The 13,737-nt window shown below is 40.0% G+C and overlaps 1 protein-coding gene across 1 annotated transcript in view; it reads right to left on the bottom strand.

Annotated features, from left to right (window-relative positions):
- The window catches only part of LOC310789142 (protein NLRC3-like), a gene marked incomplete at its 5' end in the record, with an annotated part of 45,018 nt that overhangs the window by 23,698 nt on the left and 7,583 nt on the right, over positions 1–13,737 (bottom strand). Inside the window, 2 exons of the mRNA XM_083650735.1 lie at positions 10,407–10,580; positions 11,425–11,598. Coding sequence (XP_083506861.1) covers positions 10,407–10,580; positions 11,425–11,598 — 348 coding nt within the window. The remainder of the gene's footprint in view (positions 1–10,406; positions 10,581–11,424; positions 11,599–13,737) is intronic.

Genomic DNA, 13,737 nt, shown 5'->3' with positions numbered 1-13,737 from the left:
TGATAATGTGCTTTTTTATAAGCACATCAGAGTTAGAGTTGACAGTACTATCCATGTTCTCTCTAAGTTTAGAGACCTTGTTGACAAAATAATCATTAAAATAATTTGCGATCTGAAGTGGCTTAGTCAAGTAGACACCATCTGATTCAACAAAAGAGGCACGACCTTTATGTGTGGTATAACAAGCACGGGGCTTAAAATTCACTTCGCAAACCTTATGTTCTTCAGATAGGGGGATTTATAGATTTTCGGGGGGATCTATAGACTTTAAGGGGGATTTTTTTCAGGCGATATAACCGACAAATACCTGCTTCTCCTGTCCAATAAGCGATAATACTGTAATTTCACATTTTTGTATTTAAAAAAGGAAGTAGTTTATGCACACTGAGTCTAAATTACTATGGCTTTTGTCATGTTTTTTTCTGCAGACTAAGCCATAGGCTTTTGGTTCTATGAAAGCCTTTATTTTTTGTATTGAGTGATACACTCTACTAAAACACCAGTGTTGGGCAAGTTACTTTAAATTAGTAACTTAGTTACAGTTACTAGTTACTGCTCTGAAAAGTAACTTAGTTACTTTAAGTTACTCAAAAAGTTACTTAAAAAAGTTACTCAAAAGTTACTTTCCTAGTAACTAGTTACCTGGGAAGTAACTTTTGAGTAACTTTTTTTTAAACTCTCAATTCTCTTAATAATGCACACACATTATTTTGGAGTTGCTGTAGCACAGTGTGAGACAAGACAACTGTCAAATTTGATCATTGTAGCCTACCCATTATCACTACGACGAAAAGTAGTGGAACAAGAAAACACAACATTTAGGCATTGAGGCATATTTATTGTTGCCTTCAAAAAGTAGCCAGTACACTTTTGGCAGTGTATAATTAACAACTGTATCAGTAGTAGTCTATAATATCTGGCTGAACAACATAAACACTGTGGTTACCCTTTGTAATGGAGTGACACTCAGCAGCAGAGCCCAGCACTGCAGGGACAGAGCAGAGCCCCAAAGCAGCCGCTCGTCGCGGCTGCCTTTAATAGCAGTTCATCTCCAACTGGCAGCAGACTTGCAGGCATTTTTTTTCTCCATTCCATGACCAAACAACGCAAAACACACCGTGAACACCCTCCATCGTGAGGGGATTCTGTGAGTGAGAGACGAGTGCTTGCCTGGTGCAGGGCACTGGTGTGACAGACAGCCTGGGAGAGGAGCGAGGAGGAGAGGGCTCCATGCTGCTGACTCGCCGAGCTGCCCGAGCGGTGTGAAGTGAACACCGCTACCGTACACAACACAGCTCGTGCAAAATGACCCGTTTCACTATCAGAATTTGGTCCAGTAAGATTAGAAAGTATAGAAGTGCCGCACGATTACTTCCTTACTTACTTGATTATTTCTTGATTTATACATTAGTTGAGCTGTTTTATACTCCACAATATCAAAAATTTTGATTATTTTCGACTTTATGAATAGTGAGTTTGTATGATCCCTATATCCAGCATTATTGATAATTCTTATGGCTCTTTTTTGTAGAATGGTTATTGCATTTAAAGAACATTTATAGGTATTGCCCCAAACCTCCGAGCAGTAATTTAAATATGGCAGAACTAGGGAACAGTATAGTATGCGTAGTGAGTTATGATCCAGAACATGCTTTGCTTTACTGAGTATTGAGATGCTTCGTGACAGTTTGTTAAGTGTATTTTTTATGTGAGTTTTCCAGTTGATTTTTTCATCAATAATTACACCAAGAAATTTATTCTCATTAACTCTTTCTATCCTTACACCATCAATATGAATATTTAAGTCAATATTTGTTTTACAGTTACTAAAAAGCATAACTTTGGTTTTGCTCAGGTTTAGTGATAATTTGTTTTTGTCGAACCATCTTTTTAATTTACACATCTCATTAGATACCATATCCTGCAATTCATGTAAGTTACTACCAGCACAAAAAATGTTAGTGTCGTCAGCAAATAAAATTAATTTCAATTTTGAAACCTTGCACATGTCATTTATGTAGAGAATAAATAGCTTCGGACCTAATACTGAGCCCTGTGGCACACCACATACAATGTCCAAACATGGAGACACAGACTCACCCAACTTCACAAATTGATTCCTATTACTTAAATAGTTACTCACCAAATTCAGTGCAACTCCCCTGATACCATAACGTTCCAGTTTATTGATTAAAATATTGTGGTTTATGGTGTCAAATGCCTTTTTAAGGTCAATAAATATCCCTACAGAGTGAAGCTTCTGGTCTATGGAATTTGTTATATCTTCTACAGTTTCAATTAATGCATGTGATGTTGATCTGTTACTTCTGAAACCGTATTGACTATCACTGAGTAAATTGTATTTATTGATAAATTTGTCCAGTCTACTATTGAAGAGTTTTGTACAACGGACTGGAATGAACGCATCTTCATCGCCATCATCATCCAACTACTGTATCAGTTCATTGCTCAAAAACAACAATAACAACGGTAACCAAAAAAATATTCCATTTCCGGCCCCGGCGGGAAAAAGAGTCAGGCGCTTATTATGCTAAATCAATTTGGACCCGGCGGGAAATGGAAGACCCGGCGGCAATTAGAGTATCGGCGCTTATTGGAAGAATTCCGGTATATAGTATATATATATACATATTTTCAATATATTGAAATTTTGACATGTGCATACCAGATGGGAGGCGGCCATCAGCGCCTGACTGGCCGGGAGAGAGTGGTTCCAAGTCGGACTGATAACATAAACAACATAATTTGAGCTTATCCACGTAAGATATTAATAATGTAATGACACATTCAGCGGGAAACTAACTATAATTAAGACATGTGCCAACTTTGACGACGTTTGGTTCACTATTTTAAGAGCAAACAGGTTTTTTTAAGCTATTTTCTTGTGTAATATGTCTGGGAACTAAGTTCCATTCTTGCATACCTCTGTACATGACAGTTCGCTTAACGCAACAAGCATACAGTAAGAATGTATTACACAAGAAGATACAATACACTAATATAACATTAAAGCATGTATCACAAAGAAAAACATGAATCATAGAATAAAAAGAGAAAAAACTTATTATAGAATAAAAATAAATATAAAACAGGAGACGAATAAACAAGAGAGAAAATCCAGTTAAAACAAAATAAAACAATTTTATCAGGGTTGCTTGTACTCAAGCTGTGCTGCAGATGAAAATGTTATTGTGTGTGACACATCCCCGGGAATGAGCTCCAGTGGCGGCGTGCCAGGCTGCAGCAGAGGAACTGTCCGAGGTGCTGAAACAGCCAGAGCGTGCGGAGGCCAGGCCGTTGCTGTCCGTGGTACTAGACAGCCATCCCGCGCTAAGCGGAGCAGCGGGAGAAAGCAGCCTATTAAAATAGTGACATAATCATTTGCTAATTCCTTATGATCTTCTGCACCTGGTTGGCCGCCTATATAATCGTCTCTGCTTTCAGACCCCGTTGCTGATCGTTGAACCACTGCTGCTGTGTCACTGCGTGTTCGTGCCCGAGTTCCTCTGTGAATTGTTCTCTGGACTGAGCCCGCTTCCTGGGAACCTTTTTGAGTCTCTGGACTGTTCCTGCCTGCCTTAAGAACTTTTAGTTTATTGTCGGCCGCCCGACCGCGTTTAGGCTAGGTCTTCAGTCATTCCTTGTTTATTTTTGTGAACTTTGAAAGTCTCAGTTAAAGACTTAAAACTGACTTTGACTCTGTCGTCTCTGCTCCTGGGTCCAATATCACAGCATTACAGTGTGTGAGTGTAAAAAGCGGTTAAGATTTCTTTTAAAATCAGCCTTTCCTTTGATGTTCCGAACATCGCTGGGAAGACTGTTCCAGGATACTATCGCCCTATAAAATACCGCCTTTTCATAAAATTAAAAGTAAAGTAATCACGTAATCAAGGTGAGCACTTCCGTGTAATGGCAGCCGCTCTGCCCAATTTAGCAACCACCTTATTGATGTGATGAGACCAAGACAATGTGCAGTCAAGCCAGAGTCCTAAAAGCTTCACAGTTTTTACTTTTATGGTTTGACCCTCAATCAGTAAATTCAGTTTGTGATTTTGTGATAATCTATAATTAGAACCGAAAATTATGCACATTTTTTTTTTTTTTTTTTTTTAACTCTTTATTTTGAGTTAAACAAAACCACATAGACATACATCGACATTGAAAGGAAAAGAAGACAGGGACAAAAAAGACAGACAAAAACAAAACTGGCACGGGGGGTTACGTTTCTGTGTCCTCGGATCCTTCCTTTTAGTCCGTTATTGGATTCTGCTCGCCTCTTGCCCTGAAGGCAGCCCACTTTTCCCATCTGCGATCCAGAATCTTGGCCTTCGTTCTGATGCGAAACGTCATTTTTTCCATGGAGTGGATCTCCTCTACTATAGCCAACCATTGATCTGCTCCTGGTGGGTCTTCTTTGAGCCAACTCCTCGTAATGGCCTTTTTCCCCGCAATAGTGAGAATCTTAAAGAGATAGATGTCCTCCTTATGTATGGCCTCTTCTGTGATTAACCCAAGATACACAACCTGTGGCTCCCTAGGGAACTCGTACCCCAAGACTTCTTTTACAGTTTGACTAATTGTGACCCAGAAAGATTGTATTTTTGTGCATAACCAGAAAATATGGGAATGATTGGCGTTCATCGCTCCACATTGTCTCCAGCAGGGCTGCTGTTCACCTAAATATTTGTTTTTGATTTGAGTAATGAAAAAGCGGATCAGATTCTTCCAGCCAAATTCTCTCCATCCTCTGGAGCTTGTTGAAGTTTGTTGTGTTTCGCATATCGAAAGCCAATCATCCTCTGACAGATTAATTCCCAGTTCTAGTTCCCATTTCGATTTAACATACATTGTATTATTCCCATTACGGTTGTGCAAACTTCTATATAATCTAGAAACAGTTTTAGCTGGGGTTTGACTATATGCTCCCAAGAATACTTCAATCACTTAATTTCCTTCATCTGAGATTTGTTTCTTAATTTCTGTATCGAAGAAGTGTCTCAACTGAAGATATCTGAGCAAGTCCCGGTTTTCTAGATCAAATTCGGTTTTACATTTCTCAAAAGACTTAAACTTGTGACCCTCCAATAGGGTGCACATGGCTGTCATACCCCTTTCCCTCCACCTTGCAAAGGTATTATCCAATTCTCCAGGTCTGAAGCTGGGGGACTGGGATGGCCAGATCAATAGTCTAGTATCATTTGCTAAGTTATATTTTTTAACCACTTCTTTCCAAATTGTTAATGAGTTTTCTAAAATGTTGTTATCTCCCTTTAAAATTGCACGAACCTTTCCCCCTAGTAATGCCTGAGGTTGAACTTGCTCCAGACCCATCTCAATATCTTTCCATCTAGCCCGGTAGATCGGAGAGCACCAACAGACAACATATCTCAGTTGAGCAGCATAATAATATTCCCTAATGTTTGGTAATGCCAGGCCTCCTCTCTCTTTTCCAATCTGGAGTGTCTTGAATTTCACCCTGGGCCTGGCGCCTGCCCAAATAAATTGTGATATCTGTTTATCCCATGATATGAACTGAGGGTCTGGGATCTTAACCGGTAATGATAGAAAGAGGTATAACAGCGTCGGCAACACGTTCATTTTGATCACCTCTATTCTAGAGCTATGCACATTGTTTTTGGTATATTAAGTATACGTTTATTTGATTTTATCCAGTTATACAGTGCACTCCTCTTATAGTGATCATCTTGGGATGTGTCAAATTTTATCACTATAAGTGGATGATCATTATAACAGATGTAATTATTTGTCTTTATTTCTCATGCAGATTACCATCTAATTGACATTTGTATATGTATTACATGAATACAGTACATATAAAGTAAAGGAATGTTATTGACTTTAAAAATCCATACAGTAAGTTAGGCCTCCAGCTGTTTCAAACACAGTGGTCTTGTGTATGCAGAGACGCTGCCATCTCTCCACAGACAGCGCTCTCTCCATATACAGACAGACATGCACCGAGTATCGCTGTTGTATCTCATTGGCTAATTTTTAGCAGTTTGTAAGTAAAGAAATAATGCAATTACTGTAGTTTTAAATATGGGCAAGGCCCAAAATGATCACTGTAAGCAGAGTATTGATCACTATAAGCAAATTATTTAACAGCATGTATATAGGAATGATTCGGGACCAAGCTTTTCGATCAATATAAGAGGTCGATCACTATAACCTGATCACTATAAACGGATTCCACTGTATATAATGCTAAGCTCACTAGACAGAACCTGACTAAGCTCTGTACATGTGGCGGCCGCATAGTAAATAGTGGAATCATCGGCATACATTGTCAAATTAGCTCTACTAATTACAAACGGCATATCATTTGTAAAAATAGAGAATGTTTTGCTCGATAGAGCACCATTAAAAAAATAGACTCTGCGACCTGGCTGACAGGTAACTCCTGACCCATTGGATCGCAGAGGATTTAAAACCATAACACACAAGTTTAGACGTCGAAATGTCATGGTCGATCACATCGAAGGCGGCGCTAAAATCAAGTAGTACAGTACCAACAAGCTAGGTAGCAGGATGATCTTTCCCTCCTTCCACAATTTTGGATACAAACCACTAATTAAACATCTATGAATATATGACAGATTGGTATAGAGACATATGCAGCAGATATTCTCAACAACTTGCTGTCAAGGAGGTCAGTACCAGCAGGCCGGCTAACAGGCAGAGAGCTCAACAACGTTTCAACCATATCAGCATGGACCTGGTGGAGTTCAAAAGTGCACAGTTAATCATTGATAATGTGCTTTTTTATAAGCACATCAGAGTTAGAGTTGACAGTACTATCCATGTTCTCTCTAAGTTTAGAGACCTTGTTGACAAAATAATCATTAAAATAATTTGCGATCTGAAGTGGCTTAGTCAAGTAGACACCATCTGATTCAACAAAAGAGGCACGACCTTTATGTGTGGTATAACAAGCACGGGGCTTAAAATTCACTTCGCAAACCTTATGTTCTTCAGATAGGGGGATTTATAGATTTTCGGGGGGGATTTATAGACTTTAAGGGGGATTTTTTTCAGGCGATATAACCGACAAATACCTGCTTCTCCTGTCCAATAAGCGATAATACTGTAATTTCACATTTTTGTATTTAAAAAAGGAAGTAGTTTATGCACACTGAGTCTAAATTACTATGGCTTTTGTCATGTTTTTTTCTGCAGACTAAGCCATAGGCTTTTGGTTCTATGAAAGCCTTTATTTTTTGTATTGAGTGATACACTCTACTAAAACACCAGTGTTGGGCAAGTTACTTTAAATTAGTAACTTAGTTACAGTTACTAGTTACTGCTCTGAAAAGTAACTTAGTTACTTTAAGTTACTCAAAAAGTTACTTAAAAAAGTTACTCAAAAGTTACTTTCCTAGTAACTAGTTACCTGGGAAGTAACTTTTGAGTAACTTTTTTTTAAACTCTCAATTCTCTTAATAATGCACACACATTATTTTGGAGTTGCTGTAGCACAGTGTGAGACAAGACAACTGTCAAATTTGATCATTGTAGCCTACCCATTATCACTACGACGAAAAGTAGTGGAACAAGAAAACACAACATTTAGGCATTGAGGCATATTTATTGTTGCCTTCAAAAAGTAGCCAGTACACTTTTGGCAGTGTATAATTAACAACTGTATCAGTAGTAGTCTATAATATCTGGCTGAACAACATAAACACTGTGGTTACCCTTTGTAATGGAGTGACACTCAGCAGCAGAGCCCAGCACTGCAGGGACAGAGCAGAGCCCCAAAGCAGCCGCTCGTCGCGGCTGCCTTTAATAGCAGTTCATCTCCAACTGGCAGCAGACTTGCAGGCATTTTTTTTCTCCATTCCATGACCAAACAATGCAAAACACACCGTGAACACCCTCCATCGCGAGGGGATTCTGTGAGTGAGAGACGAGTGCTTGCCTGGTGCAGGGCACTGGTGTGACAGACAGCCTGGGAGAGGAGCGAGGAGGAGAGGGCTCCATGCTGCTGACTCGCCGAGCTGCCCGAGCGGTGTGAAGTGAACACCGCTACCGTACACAACACAGCTCGCGCAAAATGACCCGTTTCACTATCAGAATTTGGTCCAGTAAGATTAGAAAGTATAGAAGTGCCGCACGATTACTTCCTCATCAGACCGCTGTCAGACTCCAGGCATTTTCCTCTCTACCCTCGCTGCTGTAGGTCCCGCACAGAATCGTTTTACATGGAAATACTCACAGTGATCACGCGCAAATGTCAGTGCAGTTCGACTTAAAAAAAAAGGTGAAGTAACGAGTAACGAGCCTGTTTAAACTGCAATAATTGTAAATACGTTACGTTACTGATGAAGTAATTCGTTACAGTAGCCTACTCGTTACCGCAAAAAGTAACTTAGTTGTTTTGTGTTCACGATAGTGATGTCAGTTAGATTTGGTTAGGTCAGAGCTATGGAATATTAAATCATCCATCTTTGCTCACTACATCTGCCTTTCTTACTGTCATTACTGGCAACTAAACCTGTTCGAATTTTGCATTGGGGAGAGTTCTATTGAAGTGACTATAAACCATCTGTGTGTCGTTTCACTTTTTATTGAAAATGCTTCCACCAGATTTTCACGGCTGCTTTATGAGAAATGTCATTTGAGTGGCGACAACAACGTTGACATCACTGGCACTTGGCATAAGGAGGATTAACGTTTTAACATCATTATCGATATCAGATTCTTCATCGTCAATAACGTAACACTAAACATCACTGACAGTTACATCACTGACACCGTTACTCGGTGTTGACGTTTCAACTAGAAGTGCCTTGTTGTTCGACTTGTCCTGTTTGTTTTTTCTGAGCGGGTCCCCCTTCTGAGTACGTAGTTTTCCTTTTTAGCCAGCGATCTATCATGTTTGCAAGCAGCTGTATCCACCGAGAAATCAGCAGAGAACCGTTGATGTTGAGATTGGACTGAGGGACGCAATATTTTTTTCCCCATGATGGCGAAGGCATGACCCCCCCCTCTCTGCCTCTGATTGGCCTAGTGTCAAATGTTCATCCAATCACATTCGCTTGGCTATCTTGCATCTCTTTCTACAGTCTGTGCTCAGAGACTCAGTGGGTCAGACAGACAGCCGTTTCACTTACTAAGCACCGTTCCGCACAAACATAGATCTGTGCAAACCATTGTGGGATTACTCCCCCTTTATAAATTGAAAATATGCGGGAATTCGGGAAAATGTGCGGGATTCCCGCAATCCCGCGCCAAATTTTAAGCCCTGAAGCATATACCACGGCCTGTCGTGATCTATTACTTAAATAAATGTAAAGCATTTTACATTGCCTGTGTTCGTTTTATGCACTTTTAATGTTTGCTATAATGACTTAATTATTTCATGTTCTTATTTTATGCTATATTTTCCCTTTATTTTGCACTTTTTACATTCAATGTATGACAATGTACTATATAAATAAACTTGCTTGCTGCTTGCTTCATAGGAGTTAATACAGATGCTACAAAACAGTGCTAAATGTTGGCATCAAAATTGGTTTAAAGGTATACTATGACACTATTTAAATATATATATATATATATATATATATATATATATATATATATATATATATATATATATATACCACCCACACAAAAGTTTCCCCTATCAATCATCACTTATGGCTCATTAGAATTGTGTGGGGGTGGGTTTACACTGCCCTCTGCCTGTGTCCAATTTTTGGGTTTTCCGGGAGCTGTATAACGCCCAGCCAATAACATTGCTCACAGCGCAACAGCCAGCCAATAGCATTGCTAAGATGTTCTCAGAGGAATCCTTGAGCAGAGCGGAGTCAGCGCCAGACTAAAACCAGGAAATAGATCAATGTTTGAGCTGTTGGCGCTCATCACTCGATGGTTTGAAGGTATGTGTGTTTTTGTGTTTTTATATCATAACCACTGTGAAACTATCAGAGAATAACATTTAATCCCTGCGTTTGAATGGTTTACCAGCGCTCTCTCTCTCCACATAAACACAACCTCATTCGACCACATGAACACAGAACAAGCAAAACAATGTCACTAAAATACAGACAGGGCTCAGCGTCTCTCAACATAAACACACTGCCACACTATTATATGGGCCAGAAGCGATCGTTTCGAGGGGAAACGTTTGTATAATTATATAATGTTTTTTTTATGAAATAGATGCATAGTAAACCTTTAAAAATAATGTAAACAGAGAAAATCCTCCATAGGTCCGGTTGCTTCATAGTGACATTAACCTGCATGTAAAGCAGGATTTAAATCTGTTGATTGGATCGAAGAAACATCACCTGAGAGACTGTTTTGAGAGCACAGACTTTAGCTTCACATCATTTAAGATACACTGTAACTGATTTTACCTGAGAGTCTCCAGTCTACAGTGTGGACTCTCCAGTCCAGCAGAGAGCAGCTGCACTCCTGAATCCTGAAGCTCATTGTTAGTCAGGTCCAGCTCTCTCAGACTAGAAGACTGGGAGCTGAGAACTGAGGCCAGAGCGTCACAGCTTCTCTCTGACAGATTACAGCCACTCAGCCTAAATGGACATGAACAGATAAAATAAGTATTATTTCCACTGACTGACTGTATTGATGAGGATAACTGACCCTTATTTAATGCCATTATTGTATTTTTCTACGACAGGCAGTATGTACAGGGAAAACCAGTTGCTAACAATGTATTCACACATGGTGTTGTAAGGTGATTGGGTAAATAAATCCACCAAATGAGACATGCTTTGTTACGCACAACACACCATAAAAAGAAAATAAAGTTGATAGAAATCAGGAAACAAGTGGATTCAAATCATGTAAAACAGATTAGATTAAGAAAATCTAAAAAAAAGATTACATAAAATAAATCAATAAAATACTTTCCACAGGCTGCAAGCCCTGAGGACTAAAGTGAAACCACCTTCAGTGTTGAGTCTCTGTACTGAGGGAAAGTCAGAGGACCTGTACATCTCAGATGGCTCACAGGCAACTAAGAGCTCCACAGTGTAATTCAGGACCAAAGCTAGCCTGCTTTAAATGTGCTCAGTGATATTTTAATATGAATTCATGGTAACCAGAGGACACATGCTAAAATGATGGTATCACCTTCCCACTGGTAGCTGCTCTATTCAGAACCAGCTGGAGTTGTGACAGTGGCTGAGAGGGCGAGATAGAGGTGCAGTAATCGAATGACAAGATGTCAGAACATGGATGAGCTTCTCTTAGTCACTGAGGTTCACTGCTCACTGCTGTGTGCTGGATTAATAAAATGTTATACTCATGTAAAACCTGCAGGGTGACCTTTGCAGATTCCCATTTTTGAGACAACGGACCTTAGTTTGGATAAAGGTGTCAAATCAACTGAGAAAAACTGTAAACTGATTTTACCTGAGCTTCTCCAGCCTCAAGTGTGGACTCTCCAGTCCAGCAGAGAACAGCTTCAATCCTGGATCCTGCAAGTCATTGATACTCAGGTCCAGCTCTCTCAGATGGGAGGGGTTGGACTTCAGAGCTGATACGAGGACTTCACAGTGAGTCTCTGACAAGCTGCAGCCCCTCAATCTGAATAAAGAATAAAGCAAGTAGCTATGAAGTAAAATATACCTGAATGCTTTCAACAATCAAGTGTTTTATAATCCAATTGACTTCAGCATATTGTCAGTGTGGCTCAGCCTCATGTGGGCCTTATAGAGTCTTTCCATCTGAAACCAGACAGGCTGTCACATGTCTGTCTCAGGATTGGTTAGGGCTGGGCGATAAAACGATCTTGATAAATGTCACGATAAAATCTTCCACGATAATGATGATAAAATTATGAGCTGTTATTTCGATAAAGTAATTTTTTTAACCAATCCAACAGCAGAGAAACAAGCGTGTGCTACATGAACAGCCAATCCCACAGCAGAGAAACAACTTTGTGCCTCCACAATCTCGGCTCCTCCTCCCACTCAGTCACAACAACTCAGTCCTGGCCGCACATTGCAGCTCTCCAATATCCAGCTCCTAGCAGTCTGCTAAATGAGGAAATTATCAGTCCAAGCGAAACCGAGGGTTGTTGTACTCTAAAAACTGCCCTGGATCAGTTTACTGAGTTTATCAGTCAGTTGTCTTTCTGACAAAGCACAGACCAGCGTTAGGTGCAAAATATGTCGGCAGGCAGTCCTCAGCATTACGGGAACCACCACCAGTGACTGTGGCAGAAGAGCATGAGTTTATGTTATGCTACCGCTAGCCTCCCTGCAACTAGCCGGACCCAGGACGACATCATGGGGACTCAGCGAGAACCGGTATGGTGTGCATCACAACAGACAGTGTTGCAGCAGCCCTAAACAACTGGACACGAATGCAGTGTTTTTGTCACCGGCGGCTCCACCTATCCATCGGTAAGCTATTAACATTAACTCAAACATTTGTAGTAGGCCTAGTGTTACATGGATTATAATTTGTTTGTTTTATTTTATTTTATTTTATTTTATTTGACGGTTACAAATTGAAATACAATGTACTAAACAAAGTACAGACACGGATCTCAAGGAATAACATCAAGGATAAAGCACAATAAAGTCAAGACTTATTTCCATTGTGGTCCTTGGTCTTAAACAGGTATAAAAAAAAACAATATAAACATGAAAATAACAGATACATTCATACAGTATGAATTATGCAGTGAGAGGTAAGAAACATACACATCAAAATACACAGAAGAAAATGTACATCAGAGCTTAGGCATGGACTTGTTCAAGAAGCCCCAATTTGACCTTATTCTTGAAAACACCTTGGCTGCTTGTACACTTTAAGTGGAGGGGCAACATGTTCCAGTTTGTAGCCCCGATAAATTAAAAAAAGCACTTACCTAAGTTTGTTTTAAAGCCAGGCAGACGCAAGTCAGCAGTACTGGCTCTAGTGTTGTGGGAGTGTGTATCTCCACTCCTCTGAAAGTGATTGCTAAGATAGTCAGGGGCTCTGTTGTTATAGATGTTATGGACAATGTTAAGTTGGAGCTGGACATATCTAGCATCCACGGGGAGCCAGCCCAGCTTCTGGAAGAGTTCTTTTCCCACATGGTCTCTAGGGGCTAGGCCTAGAGTTAGCCTTACTAATTGGTTCTGGGAAACCTGCAGTTTCTCCTTCAAAACCTTGGTCAGACCTCCGTACCAAGAAGAGATGGCATAATCAAAGCAAGAGGAAACAAGAGAGTTGGCTAACAGAAAAAGACTGGCCTGGTCCAGAAAAGGGGCTTTTCTGGCCAGAAACTTAGTTCGGCCAATCACCTTGCTGGTTGTTTTAGGGCCATGGTATCGCCTCCTAAGCTACTGTCTAGGTGGCAGCCTAAATAGCTGACTGAAGCTTTTACTGCAGTAGATTCAAGATTCAAGATTCAAGATTTTTATTGTCACTCCATGGTACAAGTATCACGTGTGAAATTCTTGTGCTGTGGACTCCGTTTACAACATAAGACAAGTCAGAGACAGTGCACATAGGTGCACATAGGTGCACATGTCATGTGCATACTTTAGACGTGCTTCTACATCTTAAATTTGACGTATTTGACATACAGGTGCAAATAGCATATACCTTATTAAACATACAATTAAACATTAGACATACGTAATGGTAGCAGCTACAGTACGGTACAGTACGGCTACTACACTATTTGTGTATGTTAAGAGTCTTGTGGCCTGCGAGAAGAAACTGTTCCTC

The sequence above is a fragment of the Poromitra crassiceps genome, assembly GCF_964638095.1.
Source record: "Poromitra crassiceps genome assembly, chromosome: 14".
In the NCBI taxonomy this organism is placed as follows: domain Eukaryota; kingdom Metazoa; phylum Chordata; class Actinopteri; order Beryciformes; family Melamphaidae; genus Poromitra; species Poromitra crassiceps.
The sequence above is the reverse complement of the archived record's forward strand: the minus strand, read 5'-3'. Positions and strand labels throughout refer to the sequence as shown.